Source organism: Coloeus monedula (assembly GCF_965178545.1).
Source record: "Coloeus monedula genome assembly, chromosome: 12".
Taxonomy (NCBI): domain Eukaryota; kingdom Metazoa; phylum Chordata; class Aves; order Passeriformes; family Corvidae; genus Coloeus; species Coloeus monedula.
The window spans coordinates 4,243,662-4,270,955 of NC_138792.1; the positions used below are offsets into that span (position 1 = coordinate 4,243,662).

The following is a 27,294-nucleotide window of genomic DNA, read 5'->3' on the forward strand; positions in this document are numbered from 1 at the left end:
TGGTTGTGCTGTGCCTACCTGTGAAGGGGAAGCCATAGGAACAGATCTTGCACAAAGGGACAGACCTGCCCATCAATTCCAGTACATTAGACAGGCCAGCAGGCTTGGGAGCAGAGCATAAAGAGCCTTTCTTCAACAAGAAGGAACAAAACTAGAATTAGGGCCCTAAGAAAAGAATTTAGTTGACTGGATATTGTACCATCCTGGGGGGCTTTTTTGTTTGTTTTGTTTAAATAACTGATATAAAATAAATAACGATACCTCTTTTGCTAGCATCAATAAGCACAAAAACCTTCCCAGAGCAGATTCTATCCTGCTGAAAGCATTTAGAAAAACAGCAGGGTACTTTCTAAACACATGGTACCTGGGGTGAGAGAGAAGAATGGGCAGAGAACTGATACAGGCAGACAGCTGTCATGCACTCAGAAACAGAATGAATCCCCCTTTTCATTTGTTCCCACACAGGCACTGAAACAATCCCCCCAAATGAGAAATAGAGGCTAAAGGGGAGAGAGGAAATCTTTTCAGAGCAGCAAGAAAAAGAAAAAAAAAGAAAGAGGGGTGGGTATCAAAACAGCGTAAAAGAATTTGGGGGAAGAGATGGAGAAAGAAAAGAGAAAAGAGAAAATGGTAGAAAAGAAAGCAAAACCATGCAGGAGAAGAGGGTAAGGCAGACAAGGCAGTTTTCAGGGGCTGTTTTGTTCTTCAAAAGCTGTCAACACGTTTACAACGTGCTTTCCACCCCCCCTCCTTATTTACTGGGCCGTGCACACAAAGGAGCAGGAAAGCAATCACACAGGAGCTGCTGAAGATTCACTTTGACACAGAACAGAGGTGCCCTAAGAGAAAGGAAACTGCTTAGTGATCCGTGTACAGCAAACCATGATGGGGATGTTACAGGCCTAGAGACTCTGGAGAGAGGGCTGGGAGGAAACCTGCAGAGAGCAGCCTCTTCCTGCAGAGATCACACTCACAGGCAGCACAGACACTGGAGCAGAGCGAGTCAAACTGCACGGGGAGACAGCTGCACATAAAAAGATCCGTTCACAGGAGAAGCTTATCCCTGAATTCTTCAAAGAGCCCAAAGGATTTGGGCAGAGAGTAAAATTTTTCAAAGTATTTGTTGCAATTTGCAACCTAAATCCAGTGCCTGAAGCTCAGGAGCTCAGCCACGTTACAGTGACTTAAATATCCCATGACTGAGGCTGTGCTGGAACAGCCCATCCTGTGTCACGTTTCTGGCAGGTACCACAGCTTGCCTGATGCATGTTCACTCATTAAACTGCAGAACGGGATCACGCCTCAGCCTACAGATTTCTAAACATTGCCAAGGTTAAAATGGTATTTAGTGCCTGTGTAGGTACCTGCAGCTTTTTTTTTTTTTTTTTTGAAGATCAACTGTTTCAGTTTCTACATTTGTGCAAGGGCGAGCCTGCAGATTAAAGCCTTTTAAAAAAAAAAAATCTTACCCTCTGTTATGCAGACGTTTTACTCCTACAAGGCAGGAAGCTGAGGGGCAGAGGCATCCTCACAAGATACACACCTTGCAGAACGTTATTTATGTACTTCAACACCTCCCTTGCCAACTCTAATTACCTGGACAGGTCTAACAAGTCTACATACAGTTCTTGGGAATCCTGTGCCCAAAACCACATCACCAAATGCTAAGGACATAAAAGGCATTCTTGGTCAAAAGCAGGGTTTGGTGAAATCCAACCTTCATCTGACCATAATTGTTGCTTCCATTTTAAAAAGCAGAGCTGTAATGAGGGAAACCCATCAGTACAACATAAATCATCTTTCCTGGAAGAAAATACCTGAAGACTTTGTTCTTTCTAGATATTCATCATCCAGAGCAAGCTTTTTACCAATATCTGTTGGTTTTCATCCAGACTAGATGCATCCTCTGACTAAAGAGCACATAAAGAGCTCCCTCACACACTCATTCAGGAGCCACAGAGCTACAAATCAGCCCAGTGTGCATTATTAATGACAAGTTATCAGAAGATCTAGGACAACAGCCAGGCAGGAGTTTCACTGTGCTGTGATTCTGTGGAGAAAATGAACCCTTTGCCAGGTCAGATGCCACAGTTTCCCTTGTTCCTGTCTCCCCTGTGCACAGATTTGTGATAAGCCATTTTGTCACAGCAGCCAGGAGGTGATTACCCTGCCCTAGAGGGCTTACAACTGAGCTTTGCCTAAAAGACAAAGGCAACCAAGTGAGGAGACACTGGGTAGAGGCACAAACATCTTAAACATTATAGAAAAACAGGCAAAGTGAATTTTGTTTTGGTAGCAGTTAAATGCTATTAGAAGAGTTCAGGAGCACCCATATTGGCAGTTGTTAGAGCTGCAGCACAAGCCTCACAGATTCAATTTTCTGAGTGGTTACAGCTGTACCACCTTCTAAATCCTTGGGTCCTGATTTATTCATGGCATTAGGAATGCAAAATGCAAGCAGAGGGAAGTAGGCCAACAAAAGAATAGAAAGCAGGGATACAGAGGAACCAGTTTCTTCATTCCAGCTGAAAACAGGTTGAAATTATTAACTCTTTCAGAACAAGCTCTCTCAGAAAGGGCAATAGACTCTGATGCACGAAGATGCACAAATGAGTGTCCCACCACAAAATAAAAATGATGAAAAGAAACACGAAGCAAACATGGCTTCAAAAGAAGAATTTGGATTAACTCTAGCCTAAGGCATTTGGATTTTCAGATGCAGAATGCTCACTGTGTCTGACAAGGAGGGGTTAATGGCTTTGGTTGTGTGAACTGGGGACCAGATGTTCAGCTGGTGCAACTCAACACAGATCCATTAGAAATTAGTGGAGCTGTGCCTGCTTACCCCAGACAGGATTCTGGCCCAGTACTTTGAAATCCTATTTAATACCCACTCAGAGATTGTTCCAAAGGGAGAGGCCTCACTTTTTGAAATCAGCTAAAAGGCTACTAGCAATGCTCCAGGATGTGGTTAAACTGAAATGGCCACTGCCATGGCCTCCTTATGATATTACAAAACCCCTACATCAAAAGCCTATAGAAGCCTTGTGACAACTAACACCACAGCACAAAAAACAAAAGTTGTTTTTGTTACAGTTTCATAGTGTCCACCTACCTTACAATGGGCAGAAACAGGCACGAGAGGTAAATCATTCATTTGTCACTTACCAGGACATGGATGGGTCTTGACTATGTCCATTTTAGTCCTCAGAGCAGCTGTGGTCAGCCAAGTCTTTGAGCATATGCTTTTAACAGATAATGGTCTGCAAAATTTGCTGTGATGACTCAAATGCAAAGAGCAAGCAGGAAAATAAAAAGATAAGAAAATAGAAAAGGTAGAGTAGGACATTCCTCCCTAAAAGGGCCATTCTTCCACTCAAGTGCAATGCTAGTCAGAGAGAGGGGGGGAAAAAAAAAGAGAAGAAAAATGTCCAAATGTCAAAAAAGACAAGTTACCAGAGCATAAAGAGGCTAAAAGTTATCTCTAGTGCCCAGTAACACAAGGCACATCTTTGCTGCATGGGATAGATTTTAAACAGGCATCTTGTCCAACAACAACAACAAAAAAAGAAAGAAAAAAAAAAAAAAAAGCTGAGATTAAAATCAAGTCATCTGTCCTATTGATGTAGTTCTACAAGTGCCCAGCCTGTGCACTTGAATGTCAAAACTGTGCACAGTCTGCTTAAATACTTTCACAACACAGAGTATAATAAAAGACCTGTGATGCTGCAAGTCTTCCATAAAACAATTCTGTGTTTTCTCAACCAAACACCAACCCCAAGGGAAAACTGATCTCAGGGACCAGTAACTGTAAAATATTCAGTATATCCTAAAGGATTCTGCTATAAGCTCCTTTAAATTCATTTACACACATCACACAAACTCTTTAAGAACCTGGGCATCTTTCACAAGTGAAATGAAGCCTCTGGCAGCACCTGCCAGTGTGACAGGAATGCCAGAGAGCTCTGCACCTTCCACAAACTCCAAACAGCACCCAGGCAAGAGGAAGCCTTGTCTTCCTGGCTATTGCTCCTTTGAGATGCTCTGCACCTGCTCCTTTCCTGTCAGTGGGCCCAGGTAATCACTCCAGCCTTGCTGCTGTACAGCATCCCAGGGTGGCAGTGCAAGTCTGGTCAGCAGCTGAAGAAATCTGCATGGTCTAAGGACAAAGGTAAGGATGAAGCTGTCCTTAGGGACTGCAGCACACAGGCTTTCCAGCATAAGTGGAAATGACATTTCCAACACCAATAACATTTTGAACCTTGTGAAGCTTTGTAGGGAAATTGTAAAACTCATTATATGTTAGGGTCACCTCTTGAAACATATCCACTTGGAGGAATTTTATATTTAATTTAATAGAGTTTCTCCTGTTGAAAAAATATAATCAGGGTTTTGAAGATCTGTTTCTTTTGACAAAAATTAGCAAGCAGCACGTATTCTACTTGGGATAACACAGATGAATGAGAAGGGCAATACTTTAGACATATTAACCAGATGTACTTGAGCTGAGAACTGTGGTACTCAAGCAGTCTGATTTTGAGGGGATGAAGAAAGCAAACATCTTTAGTGGCTCCAGTTGCTCTCAGGACTGATTCCTTTACTGAACCAAAGTACAGCTTCACAATGCAAAATTCAATATAATCTAACCCAATTCTCAAATGGTTACAACCTTGTTGTACAGCAGAGAAATACAGTTCATTCAAATTTTGGAAACTTCAGCTTCTCTCAACTTCTACTCAGACTTAAAATGAAATGACAGCAGAAGATTCATTTTGTAGAAGAGTTTTTTCAAAACAACACATTAGAAACGTTTTAAAGAATATAAATTATACATATGTACACAAAATATACAACACCTACAGAGCTAAAAACACAAAAAGGAAAGCTACATTTGCACTTATCAATATAGAAAATGGTGAGCTGGTGGCAACACTGTAAAAGTGCTCGAATCAATAAACCATCAACTGAACACCGAATTTTCCAGCTGCACTAGGACATCATCATAACCAAAGTTAGCAAAAAGTCTGTTCTGTAAGCCCCAAAATGAAAATTAATTTCAGGAAGGTCCGCTTGGTCAGCCTGTTAAAAGTCAGTATATAGAGGGTACAACAGGGGATTGGGAAACTCACATTGCTCCAATCCAATACACACACACACCCTGAAAGGCTGGTTAAGTTGTTTCTCATTATGTGCTGCTGAAGAAGGCAAAGCAGGTCGGGGTCAACATTACCTATAAATGAAGCACCACTACTTGCTGCAATTTTGAGATGGAAAATGTTTGTTTCTCAATCAAAACAGATACTCCAACAGGGAAACACTTAGGGTGAAAAAGGTGGATGTTACATAACACAGAGCTCATCAGCCTCAGACCAGAGAAGTTTAGCAGGGACAAGAGGGGGTTCAGTGTTAGTGAACCAAGCCAGCCTAAACACTCCTTCTGTGCCTTCACTTTCACAAGAGAGATGTCAGTACAAGAGTGCAGGTAAGAGTAATTGCTCTGTTTCTTTCCTCTGAGGAAGGAAGAATTAGTGACACAGTCCTGTAGAGTCTGTTAGTCTGCTCCAGATGACAGAAGAATTCCAGTGAGTCCCAGGGTCACACTTCCACACTTGCTGCTTTGCTGTGAGAGGCCTGGGAAACACGACGGATGCTGCTCTCAATAAAGACCTTCAGCCCCTTCAAACCTTGGGAGTAGAGATATTCCAGATACCAGTCCCACCTCTTCCCCTGTAAACCAGAAAAAAAGAGTCAGATGTGCAGAACAAAGCTTTACCTTTCTTAAGCCAATTTGAAAAGGTCTGCAAACCCTGCCTTCCTGTGGGACATCCACATGTTGTGTGACATCTGTAACTACCCACAGGTGTACAGGCTCATCTGCTGTTCTCAAATGCCCACAATTACACAATTCACATTCTTAGACTGAATCACGATCTTTCTTTAATACTGAAGGTTTTGATAAATCCCAGTTCCAGAAAGAGCAAAGTCTATTGGATCAATGGAGTATGTCAGGAACTAAATGAACATGGATATTAAAGCCTTCCTTCCATCACTAGTGGTGATTCCTCCAGGTCAGGGTTGAAGTACACCGTGATACAGGAAAGGATACCAACTGCCACTCTATTTGCTCAGTGGAGGATTCCTGTTCAAAGCTGTAACAAAGCTACACATCTGTCTCAGAAATATAATATGAAGCAGAATTTGCATTATCTGAGAGCTTTAAGCGCATCAAAAACGTAACTTTTTCTGGAGCCTGCAGAGAGCAATAAACAGCCCTGTCCTGACACTGCACTGAGTCATGGAGGAAATACATAAAATCTCAAATCACTAGCCACAGATATATAACTTCTCAGGTGTTGATGTCCTCGTGTTTGGCCGTGTTAAGAGACTGAACCAAAGCCTACAGCTGGAATTTTTCCCCTTCCAAAATTTTTCTACAATTGTGAGTTTGGTGAATATTATAACTTCATCGTCTTCAACACAGCTGCTGAAAATTGCCTGCTTTATTTACTAAACCAAGAAATCTTACCTTAATTAATTTGAAGTTGAAGGTGGTATCATCAGGACAAATCTTAAGGAAAGGGAATAAAACAATAAAACAATAAAAAGTATGTCCAGAGTTGCTGGGTCTCTGCTAAGTCCCCCCCTAAATAAGGAATTGCAGGCATGCAAAGAAATTCAGATTTTTAATCCTGCTTCAGAGGGGGCTTCCAGCATCAAACTCTGTGCATAAGTGGCAAGGCAACATCTGGACCCTCTTGCCCTGTGCTGCAGCATTACAGGATTGCAACAGGGAATATTCACAGGTATCTTTACCATTGTCTCTCTACAGTGTAAAAGATTCATTTTCAAAACATTCACAACGATGAGAAAGAGCAAGAAGAGAGAACTGACACCGAGGTCAGTGCTTGTGTTCCCCCAGTGCTGCAGAGCAGTGCCCTCTGGTGCTCAGCACTGCTGAGGAAAACGTGTCCCTGCAGCTCAACATCATTTCCTCCTGCCTTAAAACACATTTGTCATAGCTGCTAAGCAAAATCTCTCCTAGTTCTACAGTAGGAAGAGAATGCAAGAATTCCCCACTAGAAGGTTTGGGTTTTTTTTTTTTTTTAAGGGATTTTGAGGTTGGGTGGGTTTTGGTTTCGTTTTGGTTTCGTTTTATGGTTGTTGGTTTGTAGTTTGGGGTTTATTTAAATGTCCAAACCTACAAAGAATTAGGAATCTGTGTCAGGGAAGGTTTAGGTTGGATATTAGGAAAAGGTTCTTCCCACCGAGGGCAACTGGGCACTGGAACAGGCTCCTCAGGGAAGTGGTCACAGCACGAAGCCAGACAGAATGTAAGAAGTGTTTGGAAAACACTCTCAGGCACTGGGTGGGATTCTTGGGCTGTCCTGCAGAGGCAGGAGTGGGACTCTATGACTTTTGTGGGTCCCTTCCACTGCAGGGTATTCCATGACTCTAAGAAGCCTCAGAACAAAAATTATGTGGACAAAAGATATGAGATATATACAACTTCTTTTCCTTGGTCTAACAAAACCAAAATAGCCTCCTTCAGCAAAGACAAAATCTGAGTTTAATCAGCAGGAAGACACAAACTAGCTAGATTTAGGACACTGAGCACATAACAAAGGCAAATTTGTCAAGCGTTCCTAACCAGCATTCTTTGCTTCAACTTCTCAGGTGCCCCTTGCTGCATTCCAGGAGTCACACCTACGCTTGCCTCGAGCTTGCCAGCATTTCTCACAGCAAACTGGCATCTTTGTGCAGCCCTTGGACAGCCTGGTTTCTTGGAGCAGCACACACATGTTGGGACAGTAACAGCTCTGGCAAACTGCTCCCTCCACTCTTCAGCAGCTGCACTGAACACTTGAGGGCACCCACAGTTCAAGAGAATTCCTGGCAGAACTCACAGCAGATAATGCAAGACAGCACCACGTTATCTTACCTCTGTACTTGAAGCAGCTACTTGTATTTCTATTTTAATAAGCCAAAAAAGCTACCACAAGAGCCAGAAAGCACTGCTAACAAATTCTAACATGAACCATATATTTCTTGAGAGTTTAAATATTTAGATCACACTGCCTATTTTGTGGGGCAGAACGCACCTCTGGTAAGCTTTTACTGAAGTGTCATTTATTTCATTAATTAGTTATTTTAGTTCTATCTCAAAATTACCAAAGTACAAATTTCACATCCAAAACTGCTACATTCATACATTCAACTGCTTTCATACCACACAAAGACTCTTCAAATTGTGCCATTAATCTGACACAAACACAGAATGCCACAGCAGCTTTTGAAAGTTCAGTTGCATCTACAAGTCAGCTAAGACAGAGACACTTCTCTAGAGAAACAGAGAAGACAGAACATCTGGTGCCATGAAAAACCCAAATCTTGGCCTGCATCATTACCTGCTGCAGGAATTGAATAGAGTAGCCCATCATGGCTGGATGATTGACAATGTTAAAGCTGGTTTTTAATTCCTTCACTGCAGTTTTCCTCAGCAGTTCATCATCCATACGAAGACCTTGAGGATGAATATCCTTCTCAAATACACTGGATGTCCACAGACATCCCACCATAGCTATTATGTACTGGTTGTACTCTTGGTATGTCTGGCTACTGAACTTGAACTGCAGTATTTTCTGAGGGGGAAAAAAAAAAAAAAATCAATAAATAACATCCTCAAAGCAACTGTGTGCTCCCTCCAGTCCTTAAGAGATGGTCATTAGAACACCTTCCCTCCACTCAGCCCAATTCCTTGCTGAAGTCTGTTCTAGCACATAACAGATGTGTCCACAATACCTTTTTACTCAGCTCATTTTCTTTTGCAGCCACCAAGTTGGTTCGATATCTGGGAAAAAAAAAAAAAAAAGAAAAAGTTAGAGGCCTGTAAATTTTTACTATATGCCTGTGTTGAAAAAAGCTGGAGGAATGTATCAAGAAAACTTATTTCCACCATGAGAAAGATCATCAAACTTTATTGTTTAAAGGAGAGAGACATGAAAAAGAATTCAAAGGGACTTTATCACTTGGCAGAGTAGGGACACATCTAATAAGATTAGTCTCTTAAATGATTCACACATGACCAGTTTGCCTGGGACAGTCACCTTCACAAATGCAACACACAAGAATGGACAACCAGCCTTAAAATCAGCAGAGAAATGCAGTGTGTTTTTAAGAAAGGAGACTTTCATTCACTAAGCAAAGAAACAGAAGCCACTGGAAGTGGAAGTAATGCAACTTGACAGTTGTTCTATATAATAAGCACTAGCTCCTCTTATTTCCTAGAGACCTTCCTGTCATGTTAATTACCCTGCAGATTCCTTAGAGAAGAAGCCACATGGAGAGCCCTGCACCAGCTGTCAGCTATTGGCTATTTTTCTCCTCAGATGCAGCCACTGGAACTAACAAGGCCAAGAAGTGCAGCTTTGGTGGTGGATCCTGCAGAGCAATAAACAGTGCTGTCTTTGGCCTTGCCAGCAGCACAAGGCAGTCCCAAATTCCTGGAGTGTGGAGGTGGAAGAAGTGTTTCCTACTCAGCACATGACAGAATTTGTAAGGTAAAGCTCAAGCGTAGTAGCCTAAGTATAGGAGTGAGAAGTTTCATAGTTACTACTGTTAATTCCAGCTGGCTGACTTTAGTTCTCTCAAAGCAATAGAGGAACTTCCTCCTTCACCCATCAAAGATATGGAAATAACACCCAGGAAAGAGGTCAGAATCCCGCTATTTTGGATAACAGATTGAAAAAAAAAAAAAAAAAATAGTAGGAACTATAGCTATAAAATCCTTTATCATGAAAGCTGGACACAAGTGGAATTTTCACCTTTGCCTTGCACAGCAAGAAGTAGATTCCAGGTTTTTACAACAAAGTAATTTCATTTCCAAATGACTGAACGAGAAGACAAGGAGTCCCTGCAGCCCACACCTGTTGTAGTACCTGTACATAATGTGGCAGAGCTGATTCAAGTTGACAGAATCCATGGTGAGCAGTGCTGGGTAGAAAACCCCAGCAGGAGGCATTATCAGCAAAGGCAGGTTGTACTTCAGGTACATGTCACACACCTGCAGGAATGAAGCACATCCAGGCTGATTATCACTGCCAAAGTAATGATTCTTACAAACTCTCAAGGAGGTAAGAGCAACAGAGAGCATGACACTGCATTCCAGCCATATCCATCAACTTCATCCAAAAGGAAGGCCAGGGTGTCTTATGCAACTGTTGTTACCCATTAGTTTTGTGCATTTTTAATGGACAATTCAGTTACAAATAAATTCCAGAACTATCATTGCTTTTTAACTACTCCCAATCTAAATTGTAGGAGCTGTTGCTGCTGTTACAGCATGGCTGGAGCTCACAGTAAGCACAACTACAGAGAGGACATGAGGAAGCTGGAGAATAGACTTAAGGCTATCTGATGCTGTTTAGCTTGCCTACAGCACAAACTAGGAAAAAAAACCCACATTTTTAAGGAAACATTTAAGAAAAGAAAAAAGATTTGTTGTTTGAAATTGAACGATCATTGTTCTTTTCTTTAAGTCAGCATTAAAAAAGCATGTTACAGCCTCCTGTTACTTCTCCTTCCTCAGTTCACCTCTGACTTAAGAGCAACCACTTTCTAGCAGCATATTTAGTACTGCCTATGGATGCAACAACAGCAGCCTTCACCTGTAGATCTACCAAGTATTTGGAATATTCTTGCATTTAATCACAAAGTTCTGTAAATTAGAATGAGGAAGATGTTTTTATGCTCTAGCTTAAAAAATGCAAACAGCCTTAGGAGTACTTCAAAAGGAAGACAAAAGGACTGGGATACACACAATGCCATAGAAATCCAGAATGAAGTAGAGCAAAAACGTGGAATTGTTTTCCAGACGCAGAGCAGCAGTAGAGATCCGTCCCACAAAGTGGACCAGTTCAGCCACCACGTTCACTAGCCCAGAGAGGGTGGTGTTCCTGCAGCAATGACATGGCACAACATTACAGATAGCTCTTTGCAAACAGCAACATGGAAAATGGCAAAACAAAACTGAAGTTTATGCTTTTGCCCCATCAAACACTCAGCAACAGACACTTGTTCTTCAATACATTGTTATCAGCACCAGTATAAACACCCAGCTGTCAGTGTTATGAGGATTTTGGATTCTGGGCATTTCAATTTCCACTGTCAGAAATACTTCTAAAAAAAGACACAGAACAGGACTGACAAGGTAGCTTACAATATAGCAGAATCATAATAGCATTATTAACCTTCTGGCCAGTCTTTATGCTGGGTGTTAGGGCTAGAATATATATCCAAGTACACTGGCGAGCAATGCACAGAACGTGGTTTGCATTTTTTAAAGACAAACTTACAAAGAAGAAAACTCCAAATCCTCTTGAATCACATTGCAATTTAACCAGTTCTGCAACAGCTCTTTCAGGCTCTCAAGAACACTGCACTGCAATAGGCAAAAAGAAATCAGGTTGGTGACAATTTATGCAAGCAAATAATTCTAAACAAGAATACCTTGAGAACTGGCAACGAGAGGCAGCAGGAGTTTCTCATGAGCAGTGATGTAGTTGCATGTCCCCTAGAACTGAATGTATGTGTTATATAGAACTGAATGTATGTGTTGTCTCTTTCCTGAAGAAAGTGAATTTCAAGTAATGAGTGAAGTCAAAACTACAATAAGACAAATGAACTATTGTGTTGTGTGCTATCAGTTCTTTTTATCTCCAGTGCCCCAGCTTAATTCCAGTCAAAAAAGAAAGAAGATATCTTAAAGGCACCAATTTCCTAAAGAAGTTAAACTGTAAGTATGTATTTTACCCTGTTTGGGCACAGACTTCTCAAAAAGAAGTTCCCTACAGAGTCCCTCAGACTGCTACACCTAACACAAGTACAGATAGCAGTAGAAGATAGAAGATAGAAGTAAACAGCCATTGTATTCCTTAAATTACCTTAAAGTAAATGGATGATGTGAAAAAGAGCTGTGCCAGGGGATCATAGAGATATGACTTAATATCTGAAACAAATGAGAAAGCAGCATGGTATCAGTGCACAAATTCTATGCCCTGAGATATCCCCACTGTCCAACCTCACCCAAAGGATCTGCAGCACCTACCAGAGACACTGCTGAGGGGGATCCAACTCACGAGACTGAGGACTTCTGACTGGCAGCAGGAGCCATCCCAGAGAGGAAGGGTCTTATAAAGGAACTCTTCACAGGCAGAAAAGCCCTCCTGCAAAGCAGAAGAGAAACATTCAAAAATTCATCTGACTGCAACTTGCCAGCTCACATCACTCTCAAGAAAGAGAGAGGCTTACGCCTCCTTCCTGCCATACAACTTGCCAGGACATTCAAATTATCATTCTTAGATTATTTTTCCTGCAGAAAACAAGGCCATTTCCATAATATTGACTTGCCATAGGTAAAGGTAATTTTATTAATTGAGTCACTGTCTCAGAAATACTACAGGAAACAGGCAAGCTCCAGAAGTTCTTTACAGGAAGACTTTGTGAAATCCTTGGCTTCCACAAAACGTGCACTTACTTGCAAGAAACATTCTGCCTTGTAGATAGTTTTCAGGAAGCTCTTGAATTCTTCTTTAGATGGGTTATCAACCACACACCAGGTGCATTCTGAACAGGAAAGAATACTGCACTTGAATACGAGCACAGCAAGAACAAGCACAATGAGAAACCAAATTCAGTTCTCCTCCAGTGGCTGTTTTAGCACCAGTAACTGTAGTTCTCCTCCAGTAGCTGTTATCACCATAAATCTGAATAGCAAAGTACCATTACTGAAAAGTGAAAAGCCTCAGACATCCTTTACCCCTCTACCTCACAAGATAATACTAAAGTTCCTACCTTCCTGGAGCATCTGGCCCATCCAATAGTAGAGCCTCAGGTAAACAGATTCATCTTTCACACAGTTCATGTAGTGAAGCAATAAGGGGTTTGTTAGCACTGAACCCATCCGGGAAGGAAACTGCAAGAAAAAAAGAAAAGAAAAGAATCATTCAGTACTTACATCAATAAACTGCCAGAGGATCTCATGTCCAATCTTTTTACCAGCAACAAGACCATTTCCAGGACTCATCCACCATCCTCAGCTAGGACTAGATGCTGTTAGAATTAGATAGCCCACACACTACTCACGTATAAACAGGGTGTAGAGGAATGTCCTTTGATCTCCCAAAACATTCACCAAGACCTTCCTGAAACTCACCTCTAGACAGTGAATATTTTGTAGGAGCTGAGGGAATGTCCGCAGCTGCTCCACTGGAAACGACTCATTTGAGTTGTACAAATTAACACGGTTCTTATCCTTGTCCTCTTCTAAATTATTTGTGTTTGTGCTGCTTGCAGGTATAACCAACTGGGCATTCCATTTCTGTAGAAAAGAAACACAAAGGATTAGCAATGACTCAGCTTCCAATGCAGTTGGGTGCACTCATCAACAGCGTTCCCAGAAAGACCCAATTTTACAAAAAAGTTATCCAGGCTTTCATTAAAATAGATTGCAGCATTTCTTTACAGCTACCCCACCTTCCCAGTGCTGAAATAAAGCCAGAATCTCATTATTTGCCAACATTCATAATGAAAACCACTACTTGGCACCTTCTAGGGTGTGTCTCAGACCCATAACGTACCCTTTTTCGTGACTGAGGTTGACATATGCCTAAAAACACTGTCTGGGAGAGGGGAGAGGTCCCCTGGTTTCTTTGCCTTACTGCAGTGATTGCTGCTTTCCACGGGCCATCTGAATTCTTGAAGTAAGTCTGGAAACAGAAATCAGACATTCATGCAAGAAGCCAAGCTAAGAAAAAGCAACAGAAAGATCAGTTTCTATTCTGATAAATGTCACCACAGACACTCAACCCTGCTTGACAGATGTAAATTCTTCAACAGATAACTGTGCAGCACAATGCAAAGTATAAGCGTATAGAACAATATAAAGTCACAAGCAGATTGAAGCAAAACAAATTTTATTTTATCGAAACTCAACTTCCCTGCACATAAATTAAACGTCTGTTCTAAAAAAACAACAAAAATTCAAACTTTTAAGGCTATCCCATTGAAAGAAAATTTTGTTGCACAATTTAGGTCTCACCTGCTGCTCTTTTCTGTTATCTATCTGGTTCTGCTACATGTTTCTACGTGGTCAAAAGGCTGAGCACACACATAGGCCTCTCTAAAAGGGGAGTCATTTTTTGCTGTTCCTTGCAGCTCTGACAAATCAGTTTCCTACATTTTCTATCTGCTTTTTCTCTCTCCTATGACACAGACTTTCCAAGTGCAAAGCTACTTACTGACTCCCATTGTCATTTTTACTTCAGAATATCAGCAGTTAGAACAATGCCTTGACAAATTAGTTTGTTTCCTGCAGAACTTAATATTGTGTGAAACAAGTCAAATCCAGCAAAAAAAGGATTAAAGTAATCCTCATAAAATAAAGGTAGATGTCATTCCATACCAAATCATCTCATTATGCTGAAGAGGAAACAAAACAAAGGCAAGGAATCCTCATCCAAACGTGATTTTACTCAGTGAAAAGAGGAAATAGAATTAATCTTCACCAGTAAATCCTGCTATAGCTTAAATAGAAAGCTCCAAATACTGTAGTAAATCCTGGTTTCAAATTGACTAAATCTAATTCCTTACCTTCATTTTCCCAGGAAGGGTTATGGTCACCAGTTCTGGGCAGAAAAGTTTGTAAAGGGATAGTAGAGCTTGCAGATGAGACTGCATTCCCTGTCAAATAACAAGAGAGAAAACATGTGGGGTATGTTTTTAATATAGAAACTGAATACTGTATTTCAGAACAAAAAACCCCAGTGATCAGTAAAAGCTAAATTTCTACAGCTGTATGTCACCAAGTAACCACAGATAAACTGAAAGTGACAGAAACAACAGAAACTGGGACAATGAAATAACCATAGGAAGAGGAATGAAGACCTTTCTGCAGTCATAACTAATCAAAAGGAATTTAACAATCAAAGTATAAAAAAATAGTCTTCTGCTGTCTAAAAAACAGCAATTTTTTTTTCTTAAAAAGGAGCAAGGTCCTCTACAATCTTACATTTTTCAGTCATTTTTGGTACCACTTGAAAAAGGATGATGAATAGAAAATTAAAGGCTGTAACAGATAAATGAAGCTGCCCCTTGCTTCAGAGATTTCACCATACCTGGTCACAAAACATCGAGCTTTGTGCATATCATTGCATGTGCTCACAAAACACGCATGAAAATTAGGGATGCACATGCAAGAGAGAAACTTTAATGCTAGAGACTAAAACCTACAATTCCAAGTCCAGCCACTCTTCTCCACTGTGTAAGGACACCAGTCTTACAAAGTGCATTATTAACCATAGTTCAAACTACAAGATCTGAAATCAACTCACCATTTTTGCTTGGAGGTTAAGCAGTCTCCTAATCCGAAAAGGCTTGACTGGAAATACAATTAAGAATATAAAGGATTTAAAAAACACCATGTCAGACATTTAAGCAAAAATTATGTAAGTAACATTTCTATTATAAAGTCATGACAAAGCAAGCAGAACCAATAATTCTTATTTCTAGGGTAATAGAGAGGTTTCCAATTCAGCAAGTGTTACACAAAATTTTGCCTGAACTACCACTCATGCTTCCTTTGCCTTAAAAGCACAATATTGGCTAACCATTGTATTAGCTGCATTGGAAGAAAAGGCAGTACCAGCAAACAGAAGCAGAAACAAGATGGTATTTCAGCTCACACAGATGAGACTCACCATTTTCTCTCCTGGTCAGCAGGTAGAGCAGGTGGCAGACGTAGGGGCACTGCAAAGCAAAGGCAGCAATGAGCTCTCCTGCTGCTGCAGACACACAGGCAGGACACACAAAAAGCAGCACAAGAGACAGTCCCAAATATCAACTTCATTTAAAATTTATCTGCACTGTGAGCAGTCCTGACAGTAACCAAGCTATTTAATTAACTTGGATCATTTCTTTTGGAATGTGGTCTAGAAATCACAAGAGTCAGCAGTGAAAGTGCAATTACATTTTCAAAAGGAAAGGCATCTTTGAACTAATATACTTTTTTAGAGCTTCTAACTGCAGCTGACGCTGTAAAGGATCTTAAATTAGTTTCAAACCAACTCTGGTGCACTTTCCAACTGACCCATCATCCCTGAAAAAGCTATTTTAAACATTAAGAATTTAAATCCAGTTTTATGGAAAGATTATAACTAAAATTAATCAAAACCCATTAAAAACATTACAAGAAATATAACTCAGAACTTTGGGAACTTGTCTTGACCACAAAATATCCTAAGCTGAAAGAATATTAACAATTTAATACCTAACATGACTGCCAAGATCATCTTAATATGCACTGAATCCAAACACTTCAAAATTCCTGGATTTTACAGCTGCCATATGGCAGAAATTGCCTGAATGCTTGTTCTCTTTCAAGCTGTATTTCAAATCAGTTAAGTAGAATAGCAATTAGTTTCTCACCCTTAAATAAACACTGCTCCAAAAAGTTTTTTTTTTCTTTTTGCCCAAGGTATACAAGTCACTTTCTGCCGAGGAGCAGGAGACTTTAGCTGCTGATATCTGAAAATCCCAGAGACTGCTGCACCACTGTTTTTCTTGGGAATTTAGATAGACTGTAGGGTCACACTCTCTGTGAGACAGCATAGCAATTCTTTGAAGCATGTTTAAGCAAACAGACCACAGCAACCTTACCTTATTTGCCTGTTTATGGATCTAAATTACCCAGCAATCTTATAATGCAAAGTGAAAATATAAGAAAAGAAATTTCAGCCATCATAAAATGGTTTCTAAACAACACCTACTCCAGACTAATTCTAGCATTAATATGCATACTACTAATGAACATTTAGGTTTATTTTGTCAGTTCCATATGTTCTTCATGTCTCCTTACCATCTTCTCATCTTGCAGGAAGAAGAAGAAGATACCATAGAGGGCATGAAGTTGTTCCTTGCAATCAATGAAGTCAAACATTGTGATCAGCCACCTTAAAAAAAGCAGCTGCAAACAGGAAAAAAAACCATGTTACATTAAGTGATGGGCAAAAGCAAGGCAGAGGAATCAGAAGCCAGCTCCAGAGACACAATCAGTAAGGATACACACCATTCTCAAGGATGACTAGAGAGCTACAGGCAAACAGTTCAGGGGCAATTCAGATGAAGAAAGTCTGCCAAGGGATTCCACTGGTAAACAACTGGCCCCACCACTACTGCTGGCAACTGGGTTTTGGTTTCTATAACCATGGGACCCTGTTTGTGTATCAGTGGTGATTGGGAGAGGGAATCCAATGAATTGGGCACATGTGGGCTCAGCCTGGAGAAAAGGAGGCTCAGGGGGGACCTTCTCACTCTTTACAACTCCCTGAAAGGAAGCTGAAGTGAGGTGGGGGTCGGTCTCTTCTCCAAAGTAATAAAGTGATAGGTCAAGAAGAAACAAGCTATAAAAGTTGTGCCAAGGAGGTTGAGATTGGATATCAGGACAAATTTCATCACTGAAAGGGCTGTCAAGCACTGGAACAGCCTGCTCAGGGAAGCGGTCAAATCACCATCCCTGGAAGGATTTAAAAGATGTACAGATGTGGCTCTTGGGGACATGGTTGGCTTGGCAGCATTTGGTTAATGGTTGGATTCTGTGGTCATAATCTTTTCCAATCTAAATGATTCTATCACATAAACCTTTAAGCAGACCATGTGAACATGAAAAAGACTCTTTTGCTAACGTTAAGTCACGTCACCACAACCAAGGTGCACATAACCTAAGGGATACCTCACTGAAGGATGCCTCACATAGCAGAAGTATTTCACAGAAATGTAGGTGGAGACACCATTCCTGAGGAGTTCAAAGGTACAAGACAAGCAGGAACCAAATCTCCACTGACACTTATAAGGTGTATCTTGGTTCCCATTGCCATTCCAGCAATGGGCATCTCTGCCAATCTTGGTAAATGACAGTATCTTGTGTAAGACCTTGTACATTAAAACCTCAGGATTTTTGATTCCTCAACCTAACCTGTTCTTATGGCTCCTGTGCAGAAGCAATAACTACTGTAAACACTTACTAAGTTACCTGGATGTTGCCTGAGCATTTGCTGACACAGAGCCAAGACACAGCCTTAACTACAGAACATTCTGGTATCACTGAGGCAGGAATCAGGCTCTTCAATAAACGAGTATTCACCGTATCAGCTGGAAAAAAAACCAATTCAAATAAGGTGGTGCTCATGTACTAGGTTCTTCAATGTTGTTTTGCAGCTTAGGTCAAAATTCCCTCTGGAAAAAATTATTTAGAGCTTCCTTGCTCAAAGTAACAGTGTATAAGAATATAGTAAGGACTTACTTATACCTCAAAATGATGACAAATAATTCATTCCAGCTCAACAAAAGAAAATGGAAACTACACCAAAGAGCGCCAGAAAAATTAATTTTATGCTACAGTACCCACCAGTACCATAAACACATTATCTCAGCAGGTTTGATTAGAGGGGAAAGACACGTTCACAGAAGATACACCAGCAGTATACAAATGCTGTACCAAATTTGCCACTGAGCACCACGTTCAGCAGTATCTCAAACCCTTCAGGGGGCAGCCCTTGTTTCAGGGCAGTGCTTTCCACAGCATCCAGGTGTTTCTGCAGAACACTGTTCTTCAGCACAACATGGTCTTGAACTAGGAAAAACAAACAGGGCAAGAAGAGGATGAAATAACTTCTGAACAGAAATTAACTTACAGCTTATCTGAACTGTCCCTTCATATACTCCTTTTCTTGACATAGTAACAAAGCAGAAAAACTTTTAAGACATTAAAGAAACATTACATAGCTCAGGGATTAAAGAGGGAAAACAGAAGTAAAAGTCTTCTAAAATTATTAATATTTTAATAAGACATATGTAAAGAGACTTCTTACAAGAGCATGTAGTGACAGGACAAGAGGAATGGCTTCAGACTGAAGGAGGTTTAGATGGGATATTGGGATAAAATTGTTTACTGTGAGGGTGATGAGGCCCTGCCACAGGTTGCCCAGAGAAGCTGTGGCTGCCCCATCCCTAAAAGTATTCAAGGCCAGGCTGGATGGGGCCCTCAGTAACTTGATCTACTGGAAGGTGTCCCTGCCCATGGCAGGGGGGTTTTGTCCTTCCAAACCAAACCATTCTATGCTATTCCTTTTTCTTTACATAGTAGTAACAGAAAACTTCTAAGACATTAAAGAAATAATACATAGCTCAGGCATTAAAGAGGGACAACAGGTGTGAATTAGAGTTTCTTTTTTAATTAAGAATGTAGTTATTATCTTCTCAATCCGAGACAGCCACCCTAAAAATGCTCTTACCTGTCTCCAAGTAGCTCAAAGCTTGCTCTAGAGACACTTCCTGGCTATCATATTTCTGATCATTAGCAGATTGATGACTCTGCAAAGGTTTTTCAGAGTCAATTCTCCCTCCTTTTCGCCACGCAGAGAGATCAGTTTGGCTTTTACGGCGAATGTGCAGAGGCTGCTTTGGGGTTTTGTGACTCTGTCTTCGCTGCATCTTTTCAGACTCCCAGCTGAGACTGGAGAATTTTACTCATTTGTCATGTGAGAGCCAATCCTTCATTAGGCAAGAAAAGAGATCAGCTGAGGAACATCCAAGAGCTGGTTCCCTGCAAGGAAAAAAACCATTTATTTTCCTGACAAGAAGATTTTAGAGGCATCCTGCATAACACAAGAGTAAATTCAGAAGAAATAATTTAGAGCTGACTGCTCCCCAAAAGATCAGACAAGATCCTCAAAGATGCACAGACATCAGTGTATCAAAACTTTCATCTTACATTGAAAAAGAAAGAAAAAAATTCCCAAGTACATATTAACACAAGCTCCTTTCAAGTTAAAAATTATCTGATACAATCTTATACAGCCTTTTGGGAAAAAAAAAAAAATCAACATAACCAGAAACTTAGCAAAACACAATCAGGTTTTCTTCTGAGTTAATTTTGTACATTATTATTTTCCTTACTTGTATTGTGTACGCCAATATAACCAGTCAACAAGCCATGATTCTCTGCAAGGTTATGTACAGATGTTAGAGGATCATAACACTTTTCTTCCTAATTTCACAACAATTAGATTCTTCTGCAGCCTTCCAACTAACCAGCTAGGATTGGAAAAATTAAGCAATTTTGGTAAATTTCCAAATGAGGCACAAGAGCTACCAACAGTGCCAAACTGCACAGCTCTGGGTGAAATACAGCCATAAAAAGTGGGATATTCTCTTCAATATGCTGGAGAGATCAACCTTTTACCTACAAAATAGGAAACTTTGCTACAATTTCCTGGACTTGGTAGAGTGTGCACCCCTGTCCCTGGATTGCTGGAGCCTATCTTTCCTGACACAATAAACCAGAATGATTTTCAATTCATACTCCCTCTCCAGCTCTCATTTCCTCATGAGGTTAGAATCATCACTATCTCCTTATAGCTTTGTTTGTCATTTTCCTGTGCAGCAAAGCTCGGTGACCACACTCTGGAGTACAGCAACAGCTTTCTCTCAGCTTCCTCAGCACCTTCTCTACATGTGTTTTGCTTTCTTTTGTCCTGCAGGAGTTCTACCAGAAAGGTTTGGGGAAGAACAGAGCAGCAGTACCAGGCCGGAAGGGCAGTTTTGGCTGACAGCGAGCCCAGCCCTGCGCAGCCCCTCGGTGCCGACACGGGAGCGTGGCACCAGCGCCCCTCACCCTCCGGCCCACTCATCCCTTCCCCTGCAGCCCCCACCTGGGGCGACTCCCCCAGGGCCGCCCGGTGCACCGCGTGGGGACCGATGGGGCGACACCTTCCCAGCCCAGCACAGCGACCCCGGTGCCCTCAGAGCACCGGAGGGGCCCCCCGGCCCTCAGCAGCGCGCCGGGCCGGGGGAAGGGAGGAGTCACTGACCACCCCTACCCACGGCCACTGACCCTCCCGCTGCCCTGGGCACTGACCATTCCAGGGCAACTGGCCCTCCTGCTTGCCTAGGGCTCTCCGCTGACTATCCCACGGACGCTGACCCTCCACGGCCGCTTCCCGCCAGCTCCAACCGTCCCCGCGTTCAAACCCCGCCGCCACCGCCCCGCGCATGCGCGCTGGCCGCAGCCGCCCCTCCCGCCCTCATCCGCGCATGCGCAGCGCCGCCACCGCGCGCCGCGGGCGGGAACGATGGCGGTACTTCCGCCCTTCCTGCGCCGGGCGCCTCTGAGCATGCGCGGCGCGTGAGGGGCGGGAATTGCGCGTGCGGGGGAGCTCTGCCTCCCCTCAGGTGTGTCCGCGGCGGAACGTCAGGCTAAGATTACGTTTTAAAAAATGAGAGAGGGGGGAAAAAAGGCACATATAAAGCGAGGCACTAACCCCGAGGCTCTACACAGTGGTGCCTGGATGAGGGCGACCGAAATGAAATTCGCGGCGTGGAGATAAGATAGAAAAGCGCATGGGGGAAAAAACAGAAAGAAGGCATTTAAAAAAAAAAAAAAAAAAAAAAAGAGTGAATTGTGAATTAGGATCGAGACCTTGCAAAAGGAGTGGATCTGTTCTTGTCACTTCTAGCGAGCACAGATGGCTGGAAGCGTCCAAAAATAGCTGCTTAATGCTGGGGGGGCAGTGATAGAGGTCAGCCCGCTAAGATAAATACAGAATTCTTGTTACTGGGCTCCAAGATGAGTTGTCTCGCTCGGTAACAAAGAACACGCAGCCACCGCTGCGGGTCAGTTGTTCATATCCCTGCAAATGTGAAAAAAGGGGATTTTGGAGTATTCACTGAACAGTGTGAAGCTTTTACAGACCTAGGCTTTGCTCCGTGAGATGCTTTATTATTGTCATCTCCACAAGCCTCAGTGGGGAATGTTACAAAAGATAAACGCAACAATCGTTCCCAAAGGCTTCCTGGGCTGGATGCACAGGTGAAAGGGCTGCAGCAGTCCAGTTGTGGTGTGGGTTTGTAGGAAATACACATGGTGTGGGTTTGAGTTGGTGGTGATTTTATTTGGTTTTGAATTAAAACACAATTAGTAACTCCAGCTGGGGCATGGTGGTTAAAGTGTCTTTCAGAAAGTAAAGGAAATTCTGTATATATATTTTGGATGACCTGGAGCTAGTCTTTGAAGATGAGATTGTCTAACAGAGGTGGCCTGTTGGTTCCTTTGCTCAGGGTGCACATCGGATAAGAGACCATCTGGAGCTCTGCGAGGAGGCTTTTTCAGCATATTTATTTATATTTTTATATATATTTATATAGGGCTGCATCTGTTTTAGCAGCAAACATCAGGAGAAAACTGCTTATGAACATCCATCATCAATTTCTGTAGATAAAATGCTGACAGTTTACTGGAGTTAACTTTTCTCACTGCTGCGTTGAACTGTAGCAGAAATTTATTTGAGACTCTTTCAGTAAAATACCCAAATGTCTCTTTTAAATATCTGTGGCTATTAATATATAACCAAGTAGAGTTTATCTGACTTCCACTCTGCATCATCTTGTCTCTCAAATTGCCTGACATGATTCTGCCCATTTTAGGTGGAGTGTTTGACCAAAGGAAAGTGTTTTCAGACACGTCTCTCAAATAAGAAATTTGTTTCTGTAGAGACATTTTTCTCCAAATTTCAAAAATTTTATTTTTGTGAATAGTTAAAAAAAAAAAAAAGAAGAAAAACTGAAAACAGACAAACATTAAGAAAACCAGACAAATAATTCAAAGGTAACACATGCTCCTTATGACACTCTAAGGTTTCAGATACAACACAGGGATTCAGGCTCTGGTAACAGGACTTATCCCAGCTCACTGAGGCTGTATGTGGGATGAGCAGTGAGGTACCTGCAACTGTACCCTCATCTACCAGAAATAAACAACAATTCTATAAAGTCACAGTAGCTGTGGGGGGAAAAAAAAGGAACCTGCAAGGAACTGGGGAGCATGATGCTACTTGCCAACATCGGAGAGATATTTTGGAGATCTTTGGGCAGTTCCACTCCCCTTCCCCTCTCCAGGGACCCTTACTCTCTGCCAAGAAGGGTAAAGAGATGCCACTGCCTCGTGTGAAGCAGACAAAAAACTGTTTTCAGGCCATTGTCCCAGTTTTGGAGCCTCAGCACGAAAATCAAGGAAGATGTAAACAGAGCATCCCATGTTTTCTCTGGATAACCATTCCATAGAAAGGACTGGGCACGGAGGCAGCAAAGCCCAAGGAATCCCTCTCTCCAACACAAGAAACAGCAGGTTTTTTGGTAACAGGGTCCCTTTTACCCCTTGCCCATGGAATGGGAAATGCAGATGTGTGTGTGGGGCTGCACAGGCCAGCACAGGGACACTGCTCGTGTCCTGCCCAGCCACTGTTCCAGGCAGCAGCAGTGCACCAAGGCTGGCTCTGCTACCGTGGGGCTCAGGGCTGGTGCTCAGGGGCCGATGTCCCCGCTGCAGCAGTGCCAGCGTGGCCTGACTGCCCACCCAGGTCTCTGCCCAGGGTCTCAGGCTGGTTTTGCAGCTCCTGCTGAGGCCAGCACTGCTCCAGCCAGGTTGCTGACTGCCTCCAAGCTGTCCCTGTGGAAGCTAGCTTGTGTTTTTCTACATTACAGGGCAGCAGCAAAAGCAAGACTACAGTGTAGACATACCTTGTATCTCTCAGACCCCAAGTGCAACTTTATTGAGACAGACAAAAAAAAAATGCAAGTAGGTAAATAAAAACCAAATTTTCTGGGTGATTTTGGAGAGAGCTGCCTCGAGGGTCCGTGTTTCCTCACATGCACTCAACTAGGATACCTTCATTTTGCCTTTCTCGGGAGCTGCTTCATGGATGAGTGGCTGCTCATCCCCGTTCACCGACAGCATCCTCTTCTCGGGCGGCAGCTCCTCGGGCTGGCGGGCAATCAGCAGGCGGCAGGTGAGCAGGATCCCAAAGACCAGGGCGTGGGCATAACGCTTGAGGGGGTCCCCCACGAGCTGGTGGAAAAAGAGCACAGCCAGCACGAGGAGGAGGAGGAGGAAGTTGGCCACGTCTTTGGGGCGACCAGGCACCAGTGTCATGACAATGCCGCACGCCACTTCCAGGGCGCCGATGCTCTTGCGGAGGAGGATGGAGCTGACTCCCATCTTCTTGAGCATGGGCAGGGCCCGCACGTAGCTTTTGTATGCTCGTTTCTGGAAACAAGCAGCCAAGGACATCATGTGAGAAAGTGAAGGCAAAGGTGACTTCCATTGAAACAGATTGATGTGCAACACGACCTAAAAATCATTTCAATCATCACAGACCCCTCTGGCACAATACCCAATCTGTAAAGCTTCTGTTCGGGGGGATATTAAAGCATCAATCTGCAATTCCCCCTTTATAAGCTGTTGTCTCCTCGCTGGAAAAGAGTTTTGCAACCTCGCATCCGTCTTTGGAACTACAACCAGGCCAGATGTACCTTACCCTGAAATCTGAGGTTCTGGTTGCTAGAATTAGCAGTGCAGAACCATGTTGTTAAAACAAACAAACAAACCTCTCTCTAAGAGTAGCTTGTCCTTTAAAATAATACACCAAATTGCAAAGCCAAGGCACGGGAGGTAAATACAAGTCTCTTTCTGCCCCAAAGCAACTTGCAATATCCCAGAACAACTTACTGTAGTGTTTATGGGCAGTGCAGTCTTAGGGTGGGACTGTACATCAAAGCTGAGATTCACCAGTCCTATCCTGTGCTTACATACCTTTATAATCCTTTCTTTCCTCAGGTGACAGCAAGCTGACATCTGACATTATTTGCTCCCTCGTTTATGCTGGATTTGGAAGCAGTGTCAGTTGCAAGACTCAGCCTGCTTACACAGCTGCCTCATTTTTGGGGGGAAAGAAACAACCTTTGTCCTTACACACATCCAGGTTCTTGCATTTGAACATTAGGTGCTGGTGGCCTTACTGTTTTGTTTGGGTTTTTTTTTTCTTTTTTCCTTTTGCATTCAAGTATTTCCTTTTATATATGTATATTTTAATAAGGCTCCTAGTTATGTGACACACTGAAATTATTTCCACTTACACTTGAGTATAATATCCCTGAAGACATTCATGCCATGGTGTTCTCTGTTTTCTAATCAGTATGGGGGAAATGGAAGCCAAGTCTCAGGTGCAGGATTGTTCAGCTCTCACAGGCACTGATCAGACTGTGGATTTACTTCCATACGGTTTTGGAAACCTACATTACAGACATACAGAACTTTCCCACGTCTCTGTAGATTTTGATGCTTCCTTCTGAGAGGATCTGATGCTTCACACGTGGTTAAAAAATATCCAGCACTGTCATTTTTGCTACAAAGTAATTGAAGATCTCACAACACATTTACTCCAAGTGTTTGTATTGTAAGGATGTATTTTAAACCATCGGTGACTAAAAGCTCAGAGCAGAGTATTTTTAAACAGTTGTGAAAAATACAACATTTTAAAGAAATGTACTATAAGTATATCCTAGAGTACTCTGGTATTTTAGGTATTTTAATAGACAATCTTAGGTGGTTTTTGCTGAATGAAAAACTACAAGTTTGGTGTTTTCAGTAGATAACAGAGGTTCTCTGTTTCCTGGGGGCAAAAAGCCACCCTTACGGATTAGCAAGGTCAGGTTTTTCCTAATTGTCTGCATGACCTGACAGACCACTACAGTATGTAGCACAGAAAGGCAGGAGAGCCCAGCGAGCCATGAATATGTAACAATATGGACTATGAAGAATAATGGTGCTGTGCAATACCTGCTTTCTTCTGATAAAACCAGAGATCCTACCTGCCTGTAGACCTGACTCTTGGTAAAGCAGAAAGGGACACAGAAGTGAAATATTTTACAGAGCAAGCATTTTGCAATGCTCCTAAAGTCTCTGTGCTTTTTTTGTTTTTTTCTGTAGCAGAAGCTGAAGAGCTTTGTTTTCTAGGGGTTTTACCTCATGTGTCTTCTGCCCCTGAGTTACTTCTTGGGGATTTTCCTCTCTGAGATCCCTGTGCTGGGCTGCAGACTAGGCACTGCAATTCAGTTGTTATTTGAGAGCTAAGGAAAAGCAGCTGGGCAGGTGGAGCAAAGGGAGAGAACAGAATGTGCTGGAAACTTCCAGCACTATTTTTTTAGGGGCACAAAAATTATACCAATCTTTTCAACCACCACAATAAATAACTGGGGAGGCAGTAAGTGGGGGGGGGGGGTAAGAGAATAAATAAAAACAGATGAGGAAGCAAAATGTGGCAGCCAGTCCCCCATCTGCCTGCAGCTCGCAGCTGGCAAAGCCCTGCAGCAGGGCCGGCCCTGAACAGAGAGGAGCATAAACCAGTTCACCAGGTGAGAAATGCACACAGTGACTTCTCCGTCCTCTCCTCACCCCTTTCCTTTTAGGCAGGAGCGGGAGAGGCTCATTTCCCAGGCCAAAGAGAATAAGAAGAAGACTACTAATAATACCTTCCTCTGCCAGCTAAGAATCTCAGAGCATTTCACAATCATTAATTAATCCCTGCACAAGTCTGGTGAGGTGGGGACAGTCAGTATCATTATCCTTGCTTTAAAGCATAGAATTTTGAGGATGAACATCTGCCAAGGCAGGCATGTGTTTTCCTACCCCCCATCCAGTGGATAGGTTTCCCCTTGGGGATCAGCTTGTTCCTGCCTGCTGCATATCTGGTACTTCTGCAGGCCTTGGTTTTAGAGATCCTTGTGTTCCCCATCTCTTGCAGGCTGTGTGTGCTGTGCTACCCCATCCTCCCTGCCTCCCATCCTCATCCACCAAGAGGTTTCTCCATGGATAGGCTCAGCTGCCGGGATATCCTGGGCACTGCGTATTATTGGCTTCTCTCCATGTCTATCAAGTAAAGAGTCAGATAAGCTTCTTCCCTCTCCTGCCCCTCTCTCGGGGCTCCAGGGCAGTTACCCCCTGTGTCCCCCACCGCTCCTGCCGCAAGGCAGGAGAGCCCTAAAGCACCTCCTTCCGTGCTGCCCGACTCACCATCTCATTGTAGGCATCCCTGCTGAGCCGGGGGGTCAGTTTGATGGTCCCCATAAAGACGAAGAAGAGCCCCAGGGCCACCGAGAGGGCGACGATGGTGATGGTCCTGGGAGATGCCATAGAGCCGCAGGGATCCGGTCCTAGCGAGGCCTTGTGGCTCTGGCTGCCAGCCCGGGCGGGAGGGAGTCCGTCACCATTGAAGGCTGTAGGAATAAAGCTGCAGAGGCAGGAGGATGACAGCAGGAGGGGATTCAGCCTCCTCCACTCAGCAACCCCTGGGTCCTAAAGCCCTGCAGCCAGAGCCAGGCAGCTCCAGCACCGGACTGCAAGAGGAGCTC

At 42.8% G+C, this 27,294-nt stretch overlaps 2 protein-coding genes across 3 annotated transcripts; both read right to left on the reverse strand.

Annotated features, from left to right (window-relative positions):
• Positions 1–4,701: 4,701 nt before the first annotated feature.
• On the reverse strand, positions 4,702–21,095 carry CENPI (centromere protein I). Of its 2 annotated transcripts, XM_082289671.1 has the most exons (21): positions 20,969–21,095; positions 19,344–19,654; positions 18,548–18,682; positions 18,083–18,201; positions 16,910–17,017; positions 15,753–15,801; positions 15,387–15,433; positions 14,647–14,736; positions 13,635–13,763; positions 13,211–13,375; positions 12,850–12,970; positions 12,533–12,621; positions 12,104–12,221; positions 11,940–12,004; positions 11,352–11,437; positions 10,817–10,952; positions 9,936–10,060; positions 8,800–8,848; positions 8,406–8,639; positions 6,527–6,568; positions 4,702–5,727 (listed from the first exon to the last, which is right to left on the reverse strand). In XM_082289671.1, exons 2-21 carry the CDS (start codon positions 19,540–19,542, stop codon positions 5,596–5,598), a joined length of 2,238 nt encoding a protein of 745 aa, XP_082145797.1. In that variant the 5' UTR covers positions 19,543–19,654; positions 20,969–21,095; the 3' UTR covers positions 4,702–5,595. The 2 variants fall into 2 exon arrangements, with proteins under 2 accessions (XP_082145797.1, XP_082145798.1); XM_082289672.1 differs by lacking the exons at positions 19,344–19,654; positions 20,969–21,095 and having other exon boundaries at positions 18,075–18,201; positions 18,548–18,679.
• Positions 21,096–23,554: 2,459 nt separating this feature from the next.
• On the reverse strand, positions 23,555–27,191 carry TMEM35A (transmembrane protein 35A). Its single transcript, XM_082289356.1, has 2 exons — positions 26,957–27,191; positions 23,555–24,151 (listed from the first exon to the last, which is right to left on the reverse strand). Exons 1-2 carry the CDS (start codon positions 27,074–27,076, stop codon positions 23,765–23,767), a joined length of 507 nt encoding a protein of 168 aa, XP_082145482.1. The 5' UTR covers positions 27,077–27,191; the 3' UTR covers positions 23,555–23,764.
• Between the last annotated feature and the right edge of the window lie 103 nt (positions 27,192–27,294).